Genomic DNA, 24,486 nt, shown 5'->3' on the forward strand with positions numbered 1-24,486 from the left:
TAATTAATTAAATCACTTCACACATATGATATTTCTAAATCAGTTCATTTCAGACGGATGTTGAAAATAAAGTGGCCACAATAGCTGCGCAACATGACAAAAATGGAACAGAGTGTTTGTAAAATGAACAAGAATCTTGAAAAGTTTAAAAGTGATGCAGGTGTATTAACTTATTATCTACTACAACAACAGAAAGAAAAGCTTTTGCCGATGTTCATTGTTTATTTGGTTTGTTTTGGCTACTTCCATATTTTAATTTCTGCCTTGGATGCGTGACATGTCATGATAGCGCCTAAATCGCACGAAAGAGCTTCCCAGGTGCACCTGATTGCAGCATGTGTTCATGGAAACTAGAAAATCACAGTTTACTGTCCTGTTTGTTGAAATGATGTGGTTTCTTGTTATTCTTCACATGAACTTCAGTCATCTTCTCTATCTGTTGTCCTGAATCCTTTCTGCAAAATGATTAAAAATACTCAAATCTAGTACACATTTCTACAACCCTGAAGAGTTGGGACAGTGTGGAAAATGCGAATAATAACAAAAAGGAGTGATTTGTAAATTCTGTTCACCTTGAGCTATATTGAAAGCACTACAATAACACATTATTTGATGTTTTACATTAAAAAATACACTAATTTCAAATCAGATGATTGCAACATGCTAAAAGTTGACATAGTCTAATAACACTTAAGCGCTCAGGCACTGAAGTCACAAGTTTGCTAAATTGCATACAGAAGGGAGGTTGAACAGCTGGCTGTCTGGTTCAGCCCACTACCTTTTTGAACTGTTGCCTTCTGGCCGATGCTTCAGAGCTCTGAGCACCAGAACCATCAGGCACAGGAACAGTTTTTTCCCTCAGGCTATCCATCTCATGAACAGTTAAATTGCCCCATTGAGCAATATCTATGTGCAATACACAGTTTAGTCTTTTTTTTTATATTTATCCAACACATCCAACCTCTTCTGCCGTTTCATTCCTCTGAGAGAAAAAAACAAAAAAACATTTGCACTGTACATAACAGATTTGTATTTGCAGTGTACATAACAGATTGTATTAGATTTGCACTACCCATGTGTATGTGTGTATGTTTGTATGTGTGGTCTGTATGTATGTGTATAATTAGTTTTATTTTTTATTATTATCTATGTCTTGCTGCTGTTTTTGTATTGTTTTTGTATTGTTGTACACTGGAAGCTCCTGTCACCAAGACAAATTCCTTGTATGTGTAAGCATACTTGGCAATAAAGCTGATTCTGAATCTGATAATGCACCACGCATTCTCAATTGGAGACTGATCAGGACTGCAGCCAATCTAGCACCCACACTCTCTACTTACACAGCCATGCACTTGTAATCAAGGCAGTATGTAGTTTGGTGTTGTCCTTCCTAGAAAAGGTGGCATGTGGATGGCAGTATGTGTTGCTTTAAAGTTTCTACATATCTTTCCGCATTAAAGGTGCCCTCACAGATGTGCGAGTTACCCATGCCATGGGCACTGACACACCCCCATATCATCAGACACTGGCTTTTTGGACCTGACGCTTGGATGGTCCTTTTCCTCTTTGGCCCAGAGAACAGGGTGGCTGTTTTTCTCAAAAACTATTTGAAATGTGGACTCGTCGGACCACAAAACATGATTCCACTGTTCTACTTTCCATCTCCGATGAGACAGAGCCCAGAGAAGTTGGCGGCGCTTCTGTGCAGTGTTGATGTATGGCTTCTCCTTTGCATAATAAAGCCTTAACTTGCATCTGTGGATGCAGCGGTGAGTGGTGTTGATTGTCAAAGGTTTATCGAAGTATTCCCGAGCCCATGTCATGATATCCATTACAGACGATGACGGTTATTAAGACAGTGACGTCTCAGGGATCGGAGATCACACACATTCAGAAGTGGTTTTCCAGCAGGACAACGGCAAACCACATACTGCCAGGATCGCAAGTGCATGGCTGTGAAAGCAGAGAGTGTGGGTGCTAGATTGGCCTGCCTGCAGTCCTGACCTGTCTCCAATTGAGAATGCATGGCACAGCAACGGCCTTTGGCTGTACAGTTGCACAGCTAAAGGCCTGCATAATGGATGAATGTTCAGTGCCCATACGCTTTATAAGTGTCATTAGATGAAATGGTGATGTTATACATTGGTAAACACTTGACTGTCCCAACTTTTTTTTTTGTTTGTGTGTTGCAATCGTCTGATTTTAAATGAGTATTTTATATATATATATATATATATATATATATATATATATATATATATATATATATAAAACAATTAAATTCACAAGGTAAACATCAAATAATGTGTTGTTAGTGCTTTCAACATAGCACAGGGTGAATAGAATTTACAAATCAATACTTTTTGTTTTTATTAGCATGTTCCTTACTGTCCCAATTTTTTCAGAATTGGGGTTGAATATGTGCTTGTTGCCTTAAGGCTTTCATTGAATATATGTGCGTGCTCTCCTCCCCATTGTGGCTATAGAGCAATCATGTCCACCCAAAGTCCACAGTGGTTCCAACAGACAGCTGCCGTACTCCACGTTACTGGTGAATCGGCAGCAGAAGAACGCGCCGGCTTTCCCGCCCCTGCAGCCCCATCAACAGCAGCTCACTTTTGGACAGGTCAGTTCCACCTTCCCTTTAAGTTTCAACGCAACAAGAAACAATTTTTCTAAAGAAACAATTCATCTGTATTTGCACTGTGATGAAACGAGCAATATTATTTTTTGAACAAGTACAAGGGAAACCATTAAAAAGCCAAAAGGCATTTGTGAAAATTCATATCATACTGGATTTGAATAGTTTGGGTGCAAAAAATCGTTTTAAATTTTTGACCGCAGTTTCCTTCATTTTGTCACTTTGTTTTTGGTGTGAATAGGGCTTAAAGACCCCATGAAATATGTACATCTAAATGGAATGCTGTAACTGACACTTTTCATGATTATATAACTGCAACAGCTGTAATTGTAATCTTGATAATTTTTTCGATTAATTGTGCAGCCCTAACTCTTATGAACCGGTTCTTTGGAATCTACAGTGCGAAAAATGCAGCGCAACCAGTGTAATCCGATTCCCAAACGAATTACTCTAATTAGTCGGTTCTTTTGAATATACAGCTTGAAACACAGTGCGACCAGTGTAGTCTGTTTCCCGAATAAACGAGCTTTTTCTTTTGAATCTACAGCATGAAAAATGCTGCGCAACCACTGTAATCCAGTTGACCCTTCGCTAAGTTCCATCCCCCTTGGTTACGGTTGCTCGCTCTAACAAACTCTGCAGAGCTCCCCATTGGAATGAATGGGAGATTGCAGTGAACGACACTGTTTTTGACTAAATATTCTCATAGACGGAATGGATAATATTTTTACATTGGCTGGTATGAAGAGTGACATTGTAAAAGAAATTGTTAAATTACACAGTAATTTGATTAAAAACAGTGGAGACTGTGAATCAGAATCAAGGCAAATGATTATTACAGTCACTTGAAAAGAGAGAAAACTTAATTAAATAGCGATTACACATCTAATAAAATTACAGAACTGTTTATAACGTCTCATAACACTCATTTTGATGCTGTGAACTGTTTATTTATTATCGCTTTTACTATGACTTGAATCAATACATTAATTAACATTCAGTTATTAGCTTTAATTTGCCTTGGGAGTAAATGTAGGTGTCATTGCAGATGTTATATGTTCATTGAGGAATGAGGGTTGACACAGTTTAATCCATAACATGCTCTTCTCCAGATTTATTTAAAGATTATTTTAAAAAAATAAAGAAAATAAACACTGCGGGTATCCTCTCTGGGTAACTCGCGTCACTATTACAAATGACCCGGCAACAACGTGTTTTATGTTTTTGGATTATTTTGATAAAATCCTGCTTAAAAGTACTCAAACATGCATTACTTCCATATGCTTTCATTGGAAAATAGCAAACGGGTGTCAGAGTAGTGGCGGCAGGGCAAAAGTTGCTAGGACAGGATTGGTCAGAAGTGTTAAAGACGGGGCTTAGCGAAGAGTCAATTCCCAAACTAATAACTCTTCTTCTTTTGAATCAACAGTGCGAACTCCTTGCATAAAAAAAATATATATAATTATTTCATATTAAGTTTTATTTCATTTATACTGTAGTGACAGCTGATGACCTCAAAAATAACAGACGAACTAAAAGCCACAAAATTCCTATTCTGATTTCATGGGATCTCTTGAGTCTATTGTTATTCAAAATATTTATATGAAATGATTGACACTTGCTTTATTTTGGAATGAACTGATTGGTTTGTGCTCTAGGTCCAGCATTATGGCTCCTCCCACCAGGAGTGGAATGGCAACTACAGCCACCGCCGGCCTCAGGCATTCATCCCGCCCACCGTACATGGCCACACCTTTACTCTACAGCATGGCAGCCCCACACACACCACGGTCCACCACGGCGTCCATACGCATACCCAGCCCACTTTACTCTCCTACCCCCCTTCAGGGCCCTTGGTGACAAATGGGTCTATGGCCCACCTCTTGGCTTCACCCGGGGCCACGCGGAATCACGTTTTTCAACCGGCCTATGGCCTCTCCCATCCGGCAGGTCACCTCATGCACCAGGTCACCGTGGGGCTCAACCCCCGCCTCTTGGCCTCACCCACCCTCCACCCTCAGGGTCAATTCAAGCCCCTCTTCCCCCCACACTCCTTCATCGCATCACCCGCGTACGCAGGTTTCCCCCTCAGTCCCACCAAACTAAACCAGTACCCGTTTGTCTGAGACGCGCTCCGCACACCTCTTGAGGTCAGAAGGGCAATCAACTCCACCTTAGCCTCAGGCGTAGCGAGAAACCACAACACCACCTGGTTTTTGTCCCCAAAGCCATGGCACAAGAGAGAAAGCAAGCAATTTTTTGGGTGAATCACGACATAGACTTGAGTGCAATTACAATGAGCTTTAAAAAAAAGAAAGAAGAAGAGATGTTTGGAAAGTCTTGAGCAGGTAGGTTGAAGAAAGTCAAAGGTTGGAGAACGTACAGGAATGAGAGATTGGATAAATTAATAGACAACTGTTTTGCACATTTGATACATCACCCAATTGGATTTTCAGATGAATGCTCCTTTAATGAACATCAACAGCGTATGGTGTTCAAAATCATGTGATGGTCAACTTATTTTTATATATTGCCTTTTACCTTGTATATGACGCATCTTTCTTTGTAAAAGACCCAGTGTCTTGTTCGATACCGACAAGATGTGTCCACTTGCTGTGTTTTTTTGTGTTCAAGTATTTGTATTTTTCTCTATGTCTTTGGTGTTTTTCGGAACGGAGTCACAAATGGGTCGTTCGTCAAGCGCTGCATGAGTTGTGTTGCATGAGCTGCAATGTCGCTCAGACAGAAGCCTAGAGGTGCTCTTAACACTTCAAGAGGCTTGATGCATCATTGTCTCCAACCATAGTGCCTTATATATTGGCAGTCCAGTTCATGTTACTACTACACTATTTATGTATATAAAATGTGTTTGTGTATATACGTGTACTGGACTGCAGCACTTGCAATTCGAATAGTCCGTGTGTGTGTATATGTATTATGTATATACACATAGGTGTGTTATTTCATGCATAGAAAGGCATCGACGTACTGCATTGCACAAACCGCAGTGCTTATTTTTGGATCCAATGTATATTTGAGATGTAGTAAGTTAGTTACTTTTCGTTACGTCATCGGAGGATGGCATGCTTTTGCTGCAGAGAATGCTTGCTGGTTTTATTGTTGATGATTTATTTTTAGTTACCTCGAATTAACGAGTTATGTAAGGAATTCATCGAATACTGATGTCTATTCAGAAGAATTTCGTACTACTAACAGTATTTTTACTGTTTAGTGAATCTGCAATACAATCTAAATATAAAATAGATATAAAGGTAAAGTTCACCCCAAAAATCAAATTCTATCATAATTTATTCACTGTTATGTTAGTTCAAACCAGTTTGACCTGATAGAGACCACCTCAGTCACCATTCACATCTCCTTCTGCGTTCCACAGAATACAGAAAGTTATACAGTGGTGAGTAAATGATGACAGAATTTTCATTTTTGGGCAAATTGTCCCTTTAAGTGTTTGTTTTCTTTTTTGTCTGCGAATTTAAATTCTTGGGGTTTGTTTGTGTGACACAAATGCAAAAATGTCTTTGATTCAGGGTTATAGACTCATCTTGTATTTTTACTGCAGACCATGCAGTATTTGATGTATAGACACACATATGAGTATATATAATATAGAGTTAGTTTATTTAGTGCTTGACAAGGTGTGTTAATGGTGTGCAATCCTCATTTATGCATGTGTGAACTTTTTTTTTTCCCTTAATTATACCATTATATCATGTGCTGAAAGCTTGTTGGTGTCAACTGCATTTCATACATTCCTTCAGGGAGAAATAAATATAGGCGATATATATAAATACAGTATATGCTGTGTGCATTTTAGTTTTTTAGTTTGTTCTGCTTGGTTTGTGTGTTTTTTCAAATGAAGTTGCTTTTGTATCACCAAAGACTGTAATTTGTAGGCCCTGTTCTAAAATCTATTGAGTTGCCTGTGTAAGCAGCGTTTTAAGGACGCACAGGTCCACATAAATTTGGCTGCACAAGCACAGTCTGGACGACCCTTGCGGATGATGAAATTGATGTCAAACAACATAAAACAGAAGTATACCTTAAGCTTAAATATACTTATATTTAATTAGATACTGAAAAGAATTAGTTAAAAAGAATGATCTAATTACAAATTGACTTATTTTGTGTGCCAGTGTCGGGGAAGATATTTTGAAACTGTAGCTTCATAAGCTACAAGCTAATTGTAGCTTAAAATACTCAAACTTCAGTAAAGCTACTCTTTTAACCTCGCGAGACCCCGCATCCACATGCGTGGACATTACATTTTGGCTTCGCTATAGGCTATGCTTAATTTATTTGTTTTAAACCAACTGATCTCAGTTCCCAGGGTTAAACTTTCATGTGATAAAACAACATAATGCCAATCTCAGCCAAGTTTGTTTTGCGGAGAAACTGCAACAAAACTACATCTGGTAAGAAACCAGTTGAGGTTTTCACATTAAAACCTGTTTGAGTCAAAAGAGTCTCTAGTTTCATCCGATATGCCATTTTAAATATTGCATTGCAAAATGGCACGCTGTTAAACACAATGTCCACGTATGTGGACAGTAGGACTAACTGTGCATTATCACATTGAGAATCAATGGATGCATCCAAAAGCTGAAAAATGTTGCTTTCAGAGGCTGCATACATAGTTAGGATGAAAATAAGGTGCATTTCAATCTGTTCTGAGACCAGTGCAGACAGACAGCACACTGGAGGTTAAGTCATTCACTAAATAGGGAGAAAGGGAGCATCCTGTAGCTTTCTAAGCAGCCTAGTGTATTCACTTCTAACATCTGGTCAAAAGTTCAATTTCAGGCTGCAAATGATGATGTTTGGACCACTCAACATGTTTGGCAGACATGGGATAATGGTAATACATAGATTCAGACTTATTAATTCAGCTTTATAGAAAATCAGCTGTAATGTCTATAATGCCTCAAAAACACGAATAACCAACACTCCTGGACACATAATAAACTATATGATGAAAAAAATCTGACTTTCTATAGCTTGAAATTACTTAAATTTCACAACTTAGTCCCGCTGTCCACATATGAGGACATCAATGTTTAGGAAAACGATTTGCTCTAGAAAAAAATATGTAATGTTTTGCTTGTTTATTAGGTGCTACTAGTTACAAATCAAAAAGGGAAATGGAAAATGCACACAGCAGTCATCATGCTGGGGCCTCATGAGGTTAAAGCAAGCTACTAACAAAAAGTAGCTAACTACATTGAAGCTATTTAAAGAAGAAAATGTTTTTAGATATTGTGATGGGGTGAGCAAGTGACAGACACAGTGGGTGTGGCGCCAGGCCTCGGAGAGGCGATTACTTAAAATAATAATAAACAGAAAATGTCCAAAAGGGGAAATTTAAGTGTCCATTGGGGAAAGTGTCCAAAATAAAGGGGAATCTGGCATGCTTGCGGTGAGACGGGACTTTTTGAAGGTTGGGGAGTGTCCAAAGGTATGGTCCAGGACGAGGTGTGGGTCGTTCCGCCACAATATATAACAAACAGATTATGTTATTTAACTTCTGATTGCAGAGCTCAATAATATCACCTGAGGTATATATTTAATTAGGGTTACACTAAACAAATAGCGTGACAACATTAAAATGAACATAAATGAATACTAATCCGATCCCACAAGAATTCATCACAACAAATTTGTACCAATTCGTACAGGTTCATTCGTACAAAACGTACAAGTTATACACCCACAAATGAGAGACGCTTACCTCATGCCCTTGTAGTTCCCAATGTGGCGTTTGTGCCCCAATAATCCAAAACTGTTTTCGTAACTTTAACCTCTGAGTGTAACACCTTACCCTACCCAGAGCATAAAAATAACCTTGATATAATTGGTAAAAGCCCTGATGTGTAATACCAAAGAAAGCGACACTTCCTGGTTCCCAAAGTGTGTTCGAGAAGCATGTGATTGGTTGATGTATAAGTGGTACGTTTTGCACTAATCAAGTCGTACGAATTTGTCACCTCGTTGTATTGTAACGAATTCTCATGAGACTGTGTTGATTAATACTTATACTTAATATACAATAATAAAACTAGACAACACCATATTTTTTATAACTGAATCTAAATATAGTGGTAAATAGCAGCATTTAACGAAATATTTCGCTTTAAAAAAAGAAGACGAAGTCCTTTAGGGCTGTGCAGGGGCTCAAGTGAATCAGTGAATCATTTATGTGAGCTAGTTCATTTGCATGAACCATCCAAACGAACCGTTGTATTTCAGCACTCCCAACGCTAAATATAAGGGAATCGTTTATTGTAACCGGTTCATTTACATGAACTGTTTGAAATAACCGATTCACTTAAATGATTTGGTTTACCCAGTGCTACATGAGAGAGATAAGAGTGTTCAGGTGAGCGTGTTTGATTACTCCCTCGACTCCACTGCTGCATTCACAGTACAATGTGACAAATGTAGCATTTTGTGACGCTTCAGTGCTACTCGTTGGAAAATTTAGCTAGTTACTGGAAAAGCTACCGAACACTACTGAAAAATGTAGTTAAGTTAGTAGCGTCGCTACCTTTAGTTAGCTACTCCCCAACAACTTGTGTGCTCTGTAGTTTTATGCTTATGAATGGTATCACACTGTTAACTTAGCAACATGCTAACTCTATTGGTGCTTTGCGTGAGGAGCCCTATTTATGTCACGCTCAAAGTTGTCGCCTATGTAGCGCGTTGCAAACTAGTCGCTCAGGTTCCATTTCAGTTATGATACTACCTTGGAAGTAAGCTGCCTATGAAGGCATTAGACGGCAAGGCAGCTCACTAGGTTTTGGAGCAGCACCCTTTTCTGAGCAAGGTAGCTACTTTCTCTGCATAGACCTCATGTATACTGTAACTATAATCATGGGGTAAATTTCAAAAATGTTATTTAAAAAAAATTGCTGAGGTTATGTTTAGCTTTTTGAACAAGTAATAAGTTGTATCATCTATCTTGAATGTATCATAGACAAGCTGCTATATATTGATTGCCACTTCAGATAGCTGTGAAATTAGGTTAGACTAGTTCATATCTGCAATCTTGTTTATTTGTATGGGTCTGTCTGATTGTCTAAACTAGAAGTGGTCTTTGATTTTCAGTTATTTTTGCTCGTTTGGAGTGCCATTTGTAACTACTGTATTGCTGATTATGGACATTTAGATTTTCTTTTTAAATCAGTATTGTATCTTCAGTAACAGTTCTGACTTATCACTGCATTTTAATGGATGTATCGTTGTAACTTAATTTTTGTATGTTAACCTGTTTACCTATGTTTTGACTTGTAATAGTTTGCAGGCTTGATTCTTATCAAAGTAATGATTGTTATTCAGAAAACCATTTCTGCTGTATTTTAGAAATACAGATAATGAAAATATCAGTATTTTGTCAACTGCAAATTTGAATGAATTGATAATCCCATAACCTAATGCCACTGAGCACGTAAAACAAAAACAATAGTGTGCAGTAACCATGTGACCATGTTTGAATACGAGAGTACAGTGTTGTGATGAAATTGTTCAACAAAATTATTTTATTAATGTTTGTCATTGAAAATTGTGTTGAGAACATGTTTTTAACAAATGATCACTGATGTCAGCTGGTATGTTATGTCTTAAGTTCTGTATTGTATTTGATTCGAACAGTGTAAGCAACACTGTGTGTGTGCCTTGATTGAGGTATTGGTAATGAAACAGATTCACTTTGCAAAACAAAAACTATTCAGTTCACTCATTGCCCAGTATAACAGTATAACTCTCCATTTCAGGGATTGAAATAGTTATATACATACGGTATACATCCACATTTTAAAGAGATAATGGCAATATCTTTCCCCCTCTCACACTATGGATTGCATTCAAAAGCCTAGTTAATTAATAATGTGTATAATCAATATTAACTTGCTAATTCTAAACACGCAGTAATTGTGTTTTACTGTATTGGTGTAAACATATTTTGATAATTCCAATCCTAAAGGACAGAATGTAGTATGTTGTGCCCTATAGGACAAGTTGCTGAACACTTCTTAGTTATTTATTGGTTATACATGAGCCAGCCGTTACAATAATGTTCACGTTTTAATCCCTGTGAAATGGCAATCACCAGCATACCACATCCAGTGTCAATATACAAATGACTGTAATGCAAACCAACATTGGATATTTATTGTCTGTTCATATTTTAAATGAAATGGATGTTTTCTGTTCAACTCTTTTCTAATAACAGCATTCAATAAATATGAACATCACTGTTTTTAATGACACATTTTAATCATATTTATGCATTTTTGTGTGTGTGTGTGTAGGGTGGGGGGGTTGTTTTGACAGTAAAATCTGGGTCTTTTTTTTTTCTAATGTAACATTTTTGTCTATACTGTGCATTCATAAAGTATTCAGACCCCTTCATTTCTTTCCACATTTTGTTATATTGCAGCCTTACACAAAAATGCTGTTTAATTTTTTTTCACATCAATCTACACTCCATACCCCATAATGACACAGCAAAACCAGATTTTTGATAACTTTGCAAATTTATTAACAAAGAAAAAACTGAAATATCCCATTGACATAAGTATTCAGACCCTTAACTCAGTACTCAATACCTTTGGCAGCGATTAAAGTTGTCCCTAAGTCACTCTTGTGTTGTCTTGGCTGTGTGCTTAGGGTCGTGTTGGAAAGTGAATCTTTGGCACAGTCTGAGGTTCTGAGCGCTCTGGACCAGGTTTTCATTAAGGATATCTCTGTATTTTGCTGTGTTCAGCTTTCCTTCAACCCTGACCAGTCCCCCAGTCCCTGCCGGTTAAAAACACCCCCACAGCATGATGCTATCACCACCATGCTTCACCGTTGGGATGGTATTGCGCAGGTGATGAGCGATGCCTGGTTTCCTCCAGACATGACCCTTGGAATTGAGGCCTAACAGTTCAATATTTGTTTCATCAGACCAGAGAATCTTGTTTCTCACAGTCTGAGAGTTCTTTAGGTGCTTTCATGTGTCTTGCACTGAGGAGAGGCTCTGCCATAAAGCCCAGATCGGTGGAGTGTTGCAGTGATGGTTATCCTTCTGCAAGTTTCTTCCATCTCCACACATGATCTCTGGAGCTCAACCAGAGTGGCCATCGGGCCCTTCTCCCCCAATTGCTCCATTTGGCTGGGCAGACAGCTCTAGGAAGAGTCCTGGTTGTTCCAAACTTCTTCTATTTAAGAATTATGGAGGCCACTGTACTTTTGGGAACCTTCAGTGAAGCCGAAATGTTTTTGTAGACTTCTCCAGATCTGTGCCTCGACACAATCCTGTCTCTGAGCTCTGCAGGCAGTTCCTTTGACCTCATTCCTTTTGCTCTGATATGCATTTTCACCTGTGAGACCTAATATAGACAGGTGTGTGCCTTTCCAAATCATGTCCAATCAATTGAATTAGCCACAGGTGGACTCCCATCAAAGTGTAGAAACATCTCAAAGATGATCCAGAGAAATGGGATGCACCTGAGCTAAATTTCAAGTGTCATAGCAAAGGGTCTGAATACTTATGTTAATGTGATATTTCAGTTTTTTTTCTTTTTAATACATTTGCAAAGTTCTGTTTTCTGCTTTGTCATTATGGGGTATGGTGTGTAGATTGATGTGAAAAATAATATAATTTAAATAATTTTAGCATAAGGCTGCAACATAACTATGCATATATATATATACACACACACACACACACACACACACACACACACACACACACACACACAGTACTGTGCAAAAGTATTAGGCACTTGTGAAAAATGTTGCATAGTGAGAATTTCTTCAAAAATAATGCAATAAATAGTTTTCATTGATCAATTAATGTCATACAAAGTCCAGTAAACATAAAAATAAATAAATCAATATTTGGTTTGACCACCTTTGCATTCAAAACAGCACCAATTCTCCTACGTACACCTGGACACCTGGACTGTTTTTTGGCAGATAGGATGTTCCAAGCTTCTTGGACAATATGCCACAATCTATTTAGGCTGTCTCAATTACTTCTGTCTCGTCATGTAATCCCAGACTGACTTGAAGTTCAGTGGTGGGCACTGTGGGAGACATGCCATGTGTTGCAGGGCTTCCTGTTCTTCTATTTCATTCTAATATAAACTCAGCAAAAAAAGAAATGTCCTCTCAATTTCAACTGCTTTATTTTCAGCAAATTAACATGTGTAAATATTTGTATGAACATAAAAAGATTCAACAACTAAAACATAAACTGAACAAGTTTCACAGATATGTGACTAACAGAAATGGAATAATGTGTCCCTGAACAAAGGGGAGGTCAAAATCAAAAGTAACAGTCAGTATCTGGTGTGGCCACCAGCTGCATTAAGTACTTCAGTGCATCTCCTCCTCATGGACTGTACCAAATTTGCCAGTTCTTGCTGTGAGATGTTACCCCTCTCTTCTACCAAGGCACTTGCAAGTTCCTGTAAATTTCTGGGGGGAATGGCCTTAGCCCTCACCCTCTGATCCAATAGGTCCCAGACATCAATCAATGGGATTGAGATCTGGGCTCTTCACTGGCCATGGCAGAACACTGACATTCCTGTCTTGCAGGAAATCACGCACGGAACGAGCAGTATGACTGGTGGCATTGTCATGCTGGAGGGTCATGTCAGGATGAGCCTTCAGGAAGGGTACCACATGAGGGAGGAGGATGTATTCCCCGTAATGCACAGCGTTGAGATTGCCTGCAATGACAACAAGCTCAGTCAGATGATGCTGACACACCGCCCCAGACCATGACGGACCCTCCACCTCCAAATTGATCCCGCTCCAGAGTACAGTCCTCGGTGTAACGCTCATTCCTTCGACGATAAACGCGAGTCCGACCATCACCTCTGGTGAGACAAAACCGTGACTCGTCTGTGAAGAGCACTTTTTGCCAGTCCTGTCTGGTCCAGCGAAGGTGAGTTTGTGTTCATGGGTGATGTTGTTGCCGGTGAGGTCTGGTAAGGACCTGCCCTACAAGCCCTCAGTCCAGCCTCTCGCAGCCTATTGCGAACAGTCTTAGCACTGATGGAGGGATTGTGCGTTCCTGGTGTAGCTCTGGCTGTTGTTTTTGCCATCCTGTACCTGTCCCGCAGGTGTGATATTCGGATGTACCGATCCTGTGCAGGTGTTGTTACATGTGGTCTGCCACTGCGAGGACAATCAGCTGTCCTTCCTGTCTCCCTGTATTGCAATGTCCGTACTGTGAGACACCTAAGACAGCGCCTCACAGTACGGACATTGCAATTTATTGACCTGGCCACATCTGCAGTCCTCATGCCTCCATGCAGCATGCCTAAGGCATGTTCACGCAGATGACCAGGGACCCGGGGCATCTTTCTTTTGGTGTGTTTCAGAGTCAGTAGAAAGGTCTCTTTAGTGTCCTAAGTTTTTATAACTGTGACCTTAATTGCCTACCATCTGTAAGCTGTTAGTGTCTTAACGACCATTCCACAGGTGCATGTTCATTAATTGTTTATGGTTCATTGAACAAGCATGGAAAACATTGTTTAAACCCTTCACAATCAAGATCTGTAAAGTTATTTGGATTTTTACTAAATTATCTTTAAAATACAGTGTCCTGAAAAAGGGACGTTTCTTTTTTCTTTCTTTTTTTTTTTGCCGAGTTTATTTGCAAAAGGAATGTTTGTCTAAAATGTATATTTCCCATTGACATACTAAAACTGAAGATATAAATAACCATCTTAAGACAAATGTTTTTGTGAAATATTATGAGCCTAAGACTTTTGCACAGTTTACTGTTTATATAAATTATATAAATACTGTATGTGTTCCATAATGTTCTATGATGCTTTTATTCTACATAAATCTACATTAGTTCCAATGTTTTACATCAGATTTCACCATCTGTCAAAGATATTTCACACTGCAAGTTAAAGATTACTTTAATTTAGAGTTTATAAAATTTAACTGTTTACTATTTTTATATTGATATTACTTTTTATTTAGTGTTTTGTTTAATTTATTTGATTCAATGCCACTCTAGTTTGTCACAAAGACAAGGAGAACTTTGAATATAATGACTTTTCAGAGTGTAATTGGTGTTTCCTCTCTAGTTCTTAGTGAATAAAGATGTGACCAAGCCTTCTCTTCTTAGTCACATTAAACAGTTTTAAGAGTTTCTAAGTGACTTATAGTGAGTGAATAAGCATTAGTGGTTTTCTTATTGTCAAAATTTAGATTGAACACACACACACACACATACAGTATATATATATATATATATATATATATATATATATATATATATATATACACACACACATATATATATATATATATATATATATACATACACACACACACACACACACACACACACACACACACACACCCCACGGGTCTGTTGAATGCTTCTGATTGGTTGACAGACATTCTAAGGTGTGCAATTATTTTTCAGTAAAAGCACAGCTGTGAAGTAGTTCTAGGTCTTGACCACATAATGGTTCAATATCACTTTGCCCAGTTATTTCAAAGACCCGTACATGCTACCACAACAAAATAACAAATTAAAACAAAGTCACTGGCTAAGTACATCGGATTAGAATGACAATGTCTATATATCCTATATTTATGTAAATTTCGGTTGAAAAGTGCCCTTACACTCCCTCTCTCTCTCTCGTTTCACCCACATTTACACTGTACAGGCTACCAGAGCAAAATAAAGCATAGTAAATCGGTTAAGAACAACAAGAATGTCTAATATGCTACATTTATTTACATTTCGGTTGAAAAGCAGCCTTGTGCTCCCACTCTCTCGTCACCCACACTTACACGCTGACACATACAGAGACTCGAGTCGCAACCAACAGAGTCGCACTCCCGCGACTTGATCAATACAACCATTTTTGTTATCCAAAATAACTTTTAATATGTACAACTTTTAATGTTCAATGTATTTCACCCTAATCACCCTCACATAGCCATAGTGGAAAGCACCATCGCGATACCCCTCCCCTTCTCTTTTGCTCTCACGCAAACTCTCTCAGGACAAAGTCAGCACACCCCCGCGATTCAGTGGGCTTGTAAACAGTTGTTTAGCACTGGAAAAGCTATATACAAGAATGGCGACACTCGCTGCTGAGAAGTATACTTAAACTTACATTTTGGCAATTTCAAACGATGTTATTCCTGGCGATAGCCGCTTCAAACAGGTAATTCCCCTGTGATCTCTCTCCGTTTCTCTCTTTCAAACTAGCAACGAAGGCTTGCGCTTTTTCAAAGCTAGACGCTGAATCCATGGTGGAAGAAAGTAGTTCCTCTCACGTGAGCGTTTTAGGGACGAAAACCAGAACAATGTCTTAAGGTGTGGTAACCATGGTATAAGCAGAATAACTGACTCCGGTTGAATTATTGAAAAATATGTATGTGTGAAAGTGTATGTTAGCGTATGCGCGTATGCACAGTATGTGTGTCAGTGTGTTTTTGTTTGTATGTATGTGAGATAGTGTGTGAGAGGGGGAGGGCGATGGAGCTTTCCACAGGTATTAAAAATTGTTTCGGATAATATAGAAGCTGTTGTATGGATCAAGTCGTGGGGGTGCTTTTACATAAAGGCTCTGTTTGTTGGTCGGTCGAATTCCTGTAACTTGAATTCCTGTACACGTATGTGTGGGTGAGACGAGAGGGAAAGAGAGAGAGAGCAAGGGCGATACGATAGACATTGTTTGGCATTCTTATCCAATGTACTTAAACAATGTCTTCATTTTAATTGGTGATTTTGCTGTGTTAGCCTGTAGGGCTCTTTAAAATAACTTAAATAATTTGAAGTGATATGGAACCATTATTCGGTCAAGACCTGGAACTATTCATAGCCATGCGTTTACTAAAAAATAATTGCACACCTTAGAGCATCTGTCAACAGATCAGAATCAAGCATTCAACAGACCAGTGGTATAAATAAATGTATACCTTGTTTGAATACTCGATTCTGATTGGTTGGAATGTGCACAACAATACAGCAACAAGACAGAGATAATAATAAAAATAAAATAAAAATAGAATAAAAATAAAAATTGAATAGAAAATAAAGTATATATAGAATACACAATAAGACTAATATATATATATATATATATATATATATATATATATATATATATATGTATATATGTGTGTATATATGTGTATATATATATATATGTATATGTATATATGTGTGTATATATGTGTATATATATATATATATGTATATGTATATATGTGTGTATATATGTATATATATATATATATATATATATATATATGTATATGTATATATATGTGTGTATATATATATATATATATATATATGTATATGTATATATGTATATATATGTATGTATACGTAGAGCATATACAAATCTGTTGTAATGGCAGAAGAGGTAGAAGTGTTGGATAAATATAAAATGACTAAACAGTGTATTGCATATAATTATTGCTCAATGGGGCAGTTTTAACTGTTCATGAGATGGATAGCCTTTGGGAGAAAAACTGTTCCTGTGCCTGACTGTTCTGATGCTCAGTGCTCTGTAGCGTCGGCCAGAAGGCAACTGTTCAAAAAGGTAGTGGGCAGGGTGAGTGGGGTCCATAGTGATTTTTCCAGCCTTTTTCCTCATTCTGGAAGTGTACAGTTCTTGAAGGGAGGGCAGGGGGCAACCAATAATCCTCTCAGCAGTCCGAACTGTCCTTTGTAGTCTTCTGATATCCGATTTCATAGCTGCACCAAACTAGACAGTTACAAAAGTGCAGGGGACAGACTCAAAGTCTGCTGATTAGAACTGGATCAGCAGCGCCTGTGGCAGGTTGAACTTCCTCAACTGGCAAAGGGAGTACAATGTCAATGCGGGTCTCCCACTTCAGGTCCTGCGATATGGTAGTGCCCAGGAACCTGAATGACTCCACTGCTGCCACAGTGCTGTTCAGAATGGTGAGGGGGGTCAATGTTGGGGTGTTCCTCCTAATGTCCACAATCATCTCCACCGTTTTGAGTGTGTTCAGCTCCAGGTTGTTTTGACTGCACCAGACAGCCAGCTGTTCAACTTCCCTTCTGTATGCAGTCGCATCATCATCCTGGACGAGGCTGATGACAGTAGTGTCGTCTGCAAACTTCAGGAGATTGACAGAGGGGTCCTTGGCGGTGCAGTCATTTGTATACAGGGAGAAAAGTAGTGGGGAGAGCACACATCCCTGGGAGGCACCTGTGCTGATTGTACATATGCTGGAAGTGAATTTCCCCTGTCTCACTAGCTGCTGCCTCTCTGTCAGAAAGCTGGTAATTCACTGACAGATAGACGTGGGAACAGAGAGTTGTTGTAGTTTAGTCTGGAGAATAGCTGGGATGATGGTGTTGAAAGCTGAACTGAAGTCCACAAAAAGGATCCTTGCATATGTCCCTGGTCTGTCCAGATGTTGCAGGATATGATGCAATCCCATGTTGACTGCATCATCCACAGACCTGTTTGCTTGACAAGCAAATTGCAGGGGTTCTAGAAAGGGTCCAGTGATGTCCTTCGGGTTGGCCAACACCAGTCTCTCAAATGATTTCATGATCACAGACGTCAGGGTGACGGGTCTGTAGTCATTAAGTCCTGTGATTTTCCGGGTTTCTTTGGGAAAGGAATGATGATTGAGCGTTTGAAGCAGCATGGGACTTCACGCTGCTCCAGTGATCTATTGAAGATCAACGTGAAAATGGGGGCCAGCTGGTTAGCACAGGATTTTAGACAAGCAGGTGAAACGCCATCTGGGCTCTGTGCTTTCCTTGTCTTTTGTTTTTGAAAACAAAAGCATTCTCCCACCTCTGTAAGCATTTTCTTTGGCCTGACAAAGCTGCCTGAGTTCTACTGTAAACCACGGTTTGTCATTGTTGTATGTTAAATAAGTCCTAGTAGGAATGCACGTATCCTCACAGAAACAGATATATGATGTGAGCTCATCCAGATTGGTGTCTGCAGCCTCAAAAACTCTCCAATCAGTGCAGTCAAAGCAGGCCTGTAGTTACAGCTCTGCTTTATTGGTCAGTCTCTTTACAGTCTTTACTACAGGTTTAGCAGATTTTAGTTTCTGCCTGTAGGTTGGAAGAAGATGAACCAGACAATGATCAGAGAGTCCCAAAGCTGCTCTAGGGACAGAGCGATATGCATCCTTTATTGTTGTGTAGCAATGATCCAGTATATTTCTGTCTCCGGTTGGGCATGTAATGTGCTGTTTGTATTTGGGCAGTTCACATGTGAGGTTTGCTTCGTTAAAAACCCCAAGAATAATAATAACTGAGTCTGGGTATTGTTGTTCTGTGTCTGTGATTTGATCAGCCAGCTGTTGCAGCGCTGAGTTCACGCACGCATGTGGCAGGATATAAACACTCACCAGAATAAACGAAGAAAGCTCCCGCGGTGAGTAGAAAGGCTTACAGTTAATAAAGAGTGCTTCCAAATTAGGACAGCACATCTTCTTTAACATTGTTACATCTGTACACCAACATTCATTGATGTAAAGCAAGTTCCTCCGCCTCTCGTTTCCCCTGTTAAATCCACGATGCGATCCGTCTGAACAGCTGAAAGCCCGGCAGATGTAACGCACTGTCCGGAATGGCTTCACTCAGCCAGGTTTCTGTGAAGCACAAGGCAGCAGAGGTTGAAATGTCCTTGTTTGTATGGGTGAGGAGATGTAGTTCGTCCGTTTTGTTAGGAAGAGAGCGGAGATTTGCAAGATGAATACTTGGCAGGGCTGTTCAAAAGCTGGGCCAATGGAGCCTGACCAGTACGCCAGCTCATCTCCCTTGCCTGCGTCTTTTGAACAGCACAGCTGTGCCTCTGATTAAAATGTCCAGCAAAGCGTCCGAATAGTCAAAAACTGGGAAAAGATTGTCTGGTATGTGCTGCCAAATGTTCAGCAATTCATTCAAATTCAAATTCAAAAAAGATTACTAAACACAGGACAAACAAACAAAAACAACAAAAGAATTGAAGCGCTCCACACCGAGGCTGCCATCCGCGGCGCCATCTTGTATAGTATTGTGTGTATGTATGTATACACACACACACACACACACACACACACACACACACACACACACACACACACACACACACTGGTGGCCAAAAGTTTGGAATAATGTACAGATTTTGCAGTTTCGGAAGGAAATTGGTACTTTAATTCACCAAAATGGCATTCAGCTGATCACAAAGTATAGTCAGGACATTACTGATGTAAAAAACAGCACCATCACTATTTGAAAAAAGTCATTTTTGATCAAATCTAGACAGGCCCCATTTCCAGCAGCCATCACTCCATTACCTTAACCTTGAGTAATCATTAGGGTTGTACCAATGCATCGCATCGATCTGACGCAAAAAATTAAATGCATAAATTTTTAATTAAAAAAATCGATTATTTATATTTTTATCAATTATTACACATAATAAATAATGCTATATGTATAACACGTACATTTCCTTTGCCAAAATAAATGTAACATATTTTAAGTTTAAGTTTATAACAATTGCCAAGTGCGCAGTTTACAATCAACTTCCGGAGCAGTCATGAGAGTGCCGGACAGACAGGTGAAAAAACAGTGCGAGCGAGGGTGAAGAGGTGAAAACGCAGGTGATGGCGTCAAGCTCTACTTTTAGTCAGGAACAATTATATGATCCTCCTCATATGAAATCGGATGTTTGGAAACATTTTGGATTTAGAAAGAAGGGCAGCACTCTGGACAAAACGGTTGCAATATGCGAAATATGCCGAACAGAAATTAAGTACTAGGGGAACACAACCAACATTGCAATCCATATTAAGCGAAGGCATGAGGCATGCAGTCAGCAAACTTCTAAGGATGTTACACCTAATTCAACATTGTATTTTACAATTTTTCGGCAGTTCTAAGCGGGCTATGGAAGTGACTGCTGCAACTGCAACATTCATATGCAAAGACCTTCGGCCTTATAGTGTGGTGGATAATGATGGATTTCGTGAACTGATGCAAGTGTTGGAACAGAGGTATCAGCTGCCCAGCAGACCATATTTTAGCCAGACTTGCATTCCAGCATTGTATGATGAGGTAAAGATGCACGTTAGTCAGTCTTTGGGGAGTGCTGAAAGAGTTGCTTTAACTACAGACGGCTGGACATCTTGCTCAACTGAAGGCTACATCACAATAACATCACACCATATTTCGCCTGACTGGACCATGGAGAACTATGTCGTACAGACGCGTGAACTTCATGATGCATGCCACAAGTGGCGTATTCAAGACAAAGACCCCACGCTTGTAACTGACAATGCGAGAAACATGACAGTGGCAGCTGTGGAAGTAGGATTTTCCCCCCCACGTAAGGTGTTTCGCCCACCCTTTAAATCTTGCCACCCAGAAAGCTTTGAAGTGTAACAGGGTCCAACATCTGCTTGGCAAAGTAAGGAGAATTGTTTCATTTTTTCATCGAAGCACAAGGGCAGCAGACGTTTTAAAGGTGAAGCAGAAAATGCTTGCCGTCCCACAGCACAAACTAATAGCAGATGTTGTCACAAGATGGAATAGTTAATATGCAGTGTTGGGGAGTAAAGGAATACATGTAATGGGATTACGTATTTAAAATACAAAATATAAGTAACTGTATTCCAGTAATTGTAGTCATTGGTAATTAGAATACAGTTACATTCAAAAAGTATTTTGATTACTGAAGAGATTACTTTGCATTTTATTGTCATTTGTTTCATTTAATATTTAGTCCTTTCAGATGGAAAACATTTATACATATAAATGATGCGATTCAAAGTGCATTTGAACAGCGGTGAAACACTTTCTTATGATGTGTTACATTCATACGAGCAGACAGAGAAGTAAGTTTGAAGTAAGTTTGGAGCAGAAGAAATAGAAATAAACCTTGTGTAAATTGTCAGCTTTACGCTAAGCTAAAATGCTATTTCTAGCCATTTTACATGCACATGTTACCAGGCACGATCATATTTTTTTATCAAGAAAATTCACGTTGGATAATAATTTCTTTTTTTCTAGTAAGACCTTTGATATTAGGGCAAAAATCATATTCTTGATAATAATTTTTGTATTGTTTTCCTGTAAAAATATCTAAAAATCATTAAAACAAGATCAATTTGATTGATCTTATTTTAGAAACAACACTGCATAAGATATTTTGGTTTTTCAGAGAATGTATTTTTAACGTGTATTTTGTCTTACTGTACTGGCAGAGTTTTTATAGTCAAAACAAGTGAAAAAATCTACCAGTGCTGAAGAAGTAATCCAAAGTATTTAGAATACATTACTGACCTTGAGTAATCTAACGGAATACGTTACAAATTACATTTTACAGCATGTATTCTGTAATCTGTAGTGGAATACATTTCAAAAGTAACACTCCCAACCCTGTTCATATGATATTTTGCAAAGGCTTCTAGAGCAACAGACAGCAGTGTATGCTACTCTGATGGACAAGCAGGTCAGAGGAGTATACTTGTGCACTCTCTCTGACAGCGAATTATCAACAGTTGAGGACATTGTAAATCTCCTAGGACCAGTGAAAACTGTAACAACAGTAATTTGCGAAGACAAACAACCCACACTCCCTAATCTGACCACTTTATTCCAAATTAAGGCAACTGGGAGTTAGCAAGCATGGCAAATCTCCTCTCATCGCCGAGATGAAGTCAATAATGGTAAAAGACCTAAAGGACCACTATGACGATGTACAGGATGTACTCCATGTTGCTTCAGCCCTTGACCCTCGTTTTAAGAAGTTGCGCTTTTTGAGTCAAGAAGAGAGGACCCTGACCTACGAGATTGTGACATCAGAGGCAGATGGTCTTAGAGTGAGAAAAGTAAGTAGATGCTACCATTTTAATGTGATAAATTGTTAATTTATGTAGGCCTGTCAGAAAAGATAGTGAAACATCACTGGAAACATAATCTTAATAAACTTGTATTGAAATATATTTAATATTCAATAACATTATATATTAGGTGACTGCTGAAGCCTGTGCCCTCTCCACATCTGCTGAAGCCTGTGCCCTCTCCACATCTGCTGAAGCCTGTGCCCGCTCTACATCTGCTGAAGCCTGTGCCCGCTCCACATCTGATGAAGCCTGTGCCCTTTCCACATCTGCTGAAGCATTTGCCCACTCCACATCTGCTGAAGCCTGTGCCCCATCCATATCTGCTGAAGCCTGTGCCCCATCCATATCTGCTGAAGCCTGTGCCCTCTCCACATCTGCTGAAGCCTGTGCCCTCTCCACATCTGCTGAAGCCTGTGCCCGCTCCACATCTGATGAAGCCTGTGCCCTTTCCACATTTGCTGAAGCATTTGCCCACTCCACATCTGCTGAAGCCTGTGTCCACTCCACATCTGCTGAAGCCTGTGCCCGCTCCACCTCTCAATCACAGTATTCAGTTTAGGTTTTTTAAAATGGGTGTGTGGTTTTCTAGTAGCAAAAAACTTGGAAAAACCTGTTTTAATTCTAAAAATTATTATTATTATTATGTTTTTTATCATTTACCCTGCTCATAGCATAATTCAAAGTCACAATCATTGTATGTTTTATTTCCAAAGAGCCAGAACAAGATGGTGCTCCTGTTCCAAGAAAGAAATCCAAAGCACTAGATGACCTATTTGGTGATGAGTTCTTCCAATTAACCTCAGAGACTGTTAAGACTTCCAGAGACATTGCTTCTAAAGAGTTCAAAAAGTTTCAAGAGAATGATTCTCTCCTGTTGAATGGTGACTGTTTGGAATGGTGGAAAAGGCATGAATTTGAGTTCTTCTTGCTCTCCACTTTAGCAAAACGCTACTTGTGTATACCAGGTATTAGTGTGCTAGCAGATCATGTCTTCAGTATTGCTGGAGACATTGTTAATGCACAAATAAGTACTCTCACTCCAGAGCATGTGGATCAGTTAGTTTTTCTGAAATCAAACCTGGGAAAGAAATAAAGGCATTGTGTTGACACTTAGCTTTGAATGACAACTCCCTTGATCAGGTTCCAAATGATAAGCCACATTTTAAGTAGTTGGAAAGACCTGTTACTGTTTATGTACTTGTGCTATTGTGAGTTTCTGAATGTTGTTCTCACTAGCAGCTCTGTAGGTATTTTATTTCTTGTTTACTGGTGTATTGTCACCTTTGCACTTTGTTTTTGTTTGACACTGTATGGCAAGTACAAAGAACTTGCCAAAATATGAGATTTATGTGCTCATATTATAAAGCATTGATGTCTGATGTGGAGTATTTTTACTTTGTATTACATTTTTGTTTTAGAGTTCAACAGTGGATCCTCAATTCAAACATTGTTATTCTGGATCTACTTTGGTTAAAACCAATGTGCTGTGAATGTAAAACCTCATGTCTGAGTATTCTCACTATGTTGTATGTTGTGAACACTGTTACATTTGTGCTTCAGGAATCGTTCCACTATAGTCAAACTAAATCGAATCGTGGCCAAATTTCAGGTTCCATGATGCATCATAATCGTAAGGTAAATAATGTTAATCGATTCGAATCGAATCGTCGTCTGAGCAAATATTGACACCCCTACTTATAGGTCATGTGCTATAGTAAAAGTGTTTAAATATCATACAATAGAATTGTGTGAGGAACAGGGAAAAAATAAAGTCTTTGTGAACTGATAATCTGGTATTTTGCTTGTGATTTGTGTGAAAATGAAAAAAAGTAATGTTGTTGTAGCGCCTCTAGTGTTCATTTCTCTAGGAAACTGCCGTGATATTTACAAAGAGCCACATAAAAATCATTTCGCAAAAAAACTGAGGTATAGCAACGTGACTCTATGAAACCAGGTTGTTA

General features: G+C 38.9%; 1 protein-coding gene across 11 annotated transcripts in view; it reads left to right on the top strand.

Annotated features, from left to right (window-relative positions):
• LOC127417332 (homeodomain-interacting protein kinase 3-like) overlaps positions 1–10,913 on the top strand; it is a 150,613-nt gene extending 139,700 nt beyond the window's left edge. For all 11 annotated transcript variants that reach the window (XM_051657291.1, XM_051657292.1, XM_051657286.1 and 8 more), the window contains 2 exons: positions 2,487–2,626; positions 4,300–10,913. In XM_051657291.1, the coding sequence (XP_051513251.1) occupies positions 2,487–2,626; positions 4,300–4,790 (631 nt within the window). In that variant the 3' untranslated portion in view covers positions 4,791–10,913. The remainder of the gene's footprint in view (positions 1–2,486; positions 2,627–4,299) is intronic.
• Positions 10,914–24,486: the final 13,573 nt, after the last annotated feature.

This window comes from Myxocyprinus asiaticus, chromosome 26 (assembly GCF_019703515.2).
Source record: "Myxocyprinus asiaticus isolate MX2 ecotype Aquarium Trade chromosome 26, UBuf_Myxa_2, whole genome shotgun sequence".
In the NCBI taxonomy this organism is placed as follows: Eukaryota; Metazoa; Chordata; class Actinopteri; order Cypriniformes; family Catostomidae; genus Myxocyprinus; species Myxocyprinus asiaticus.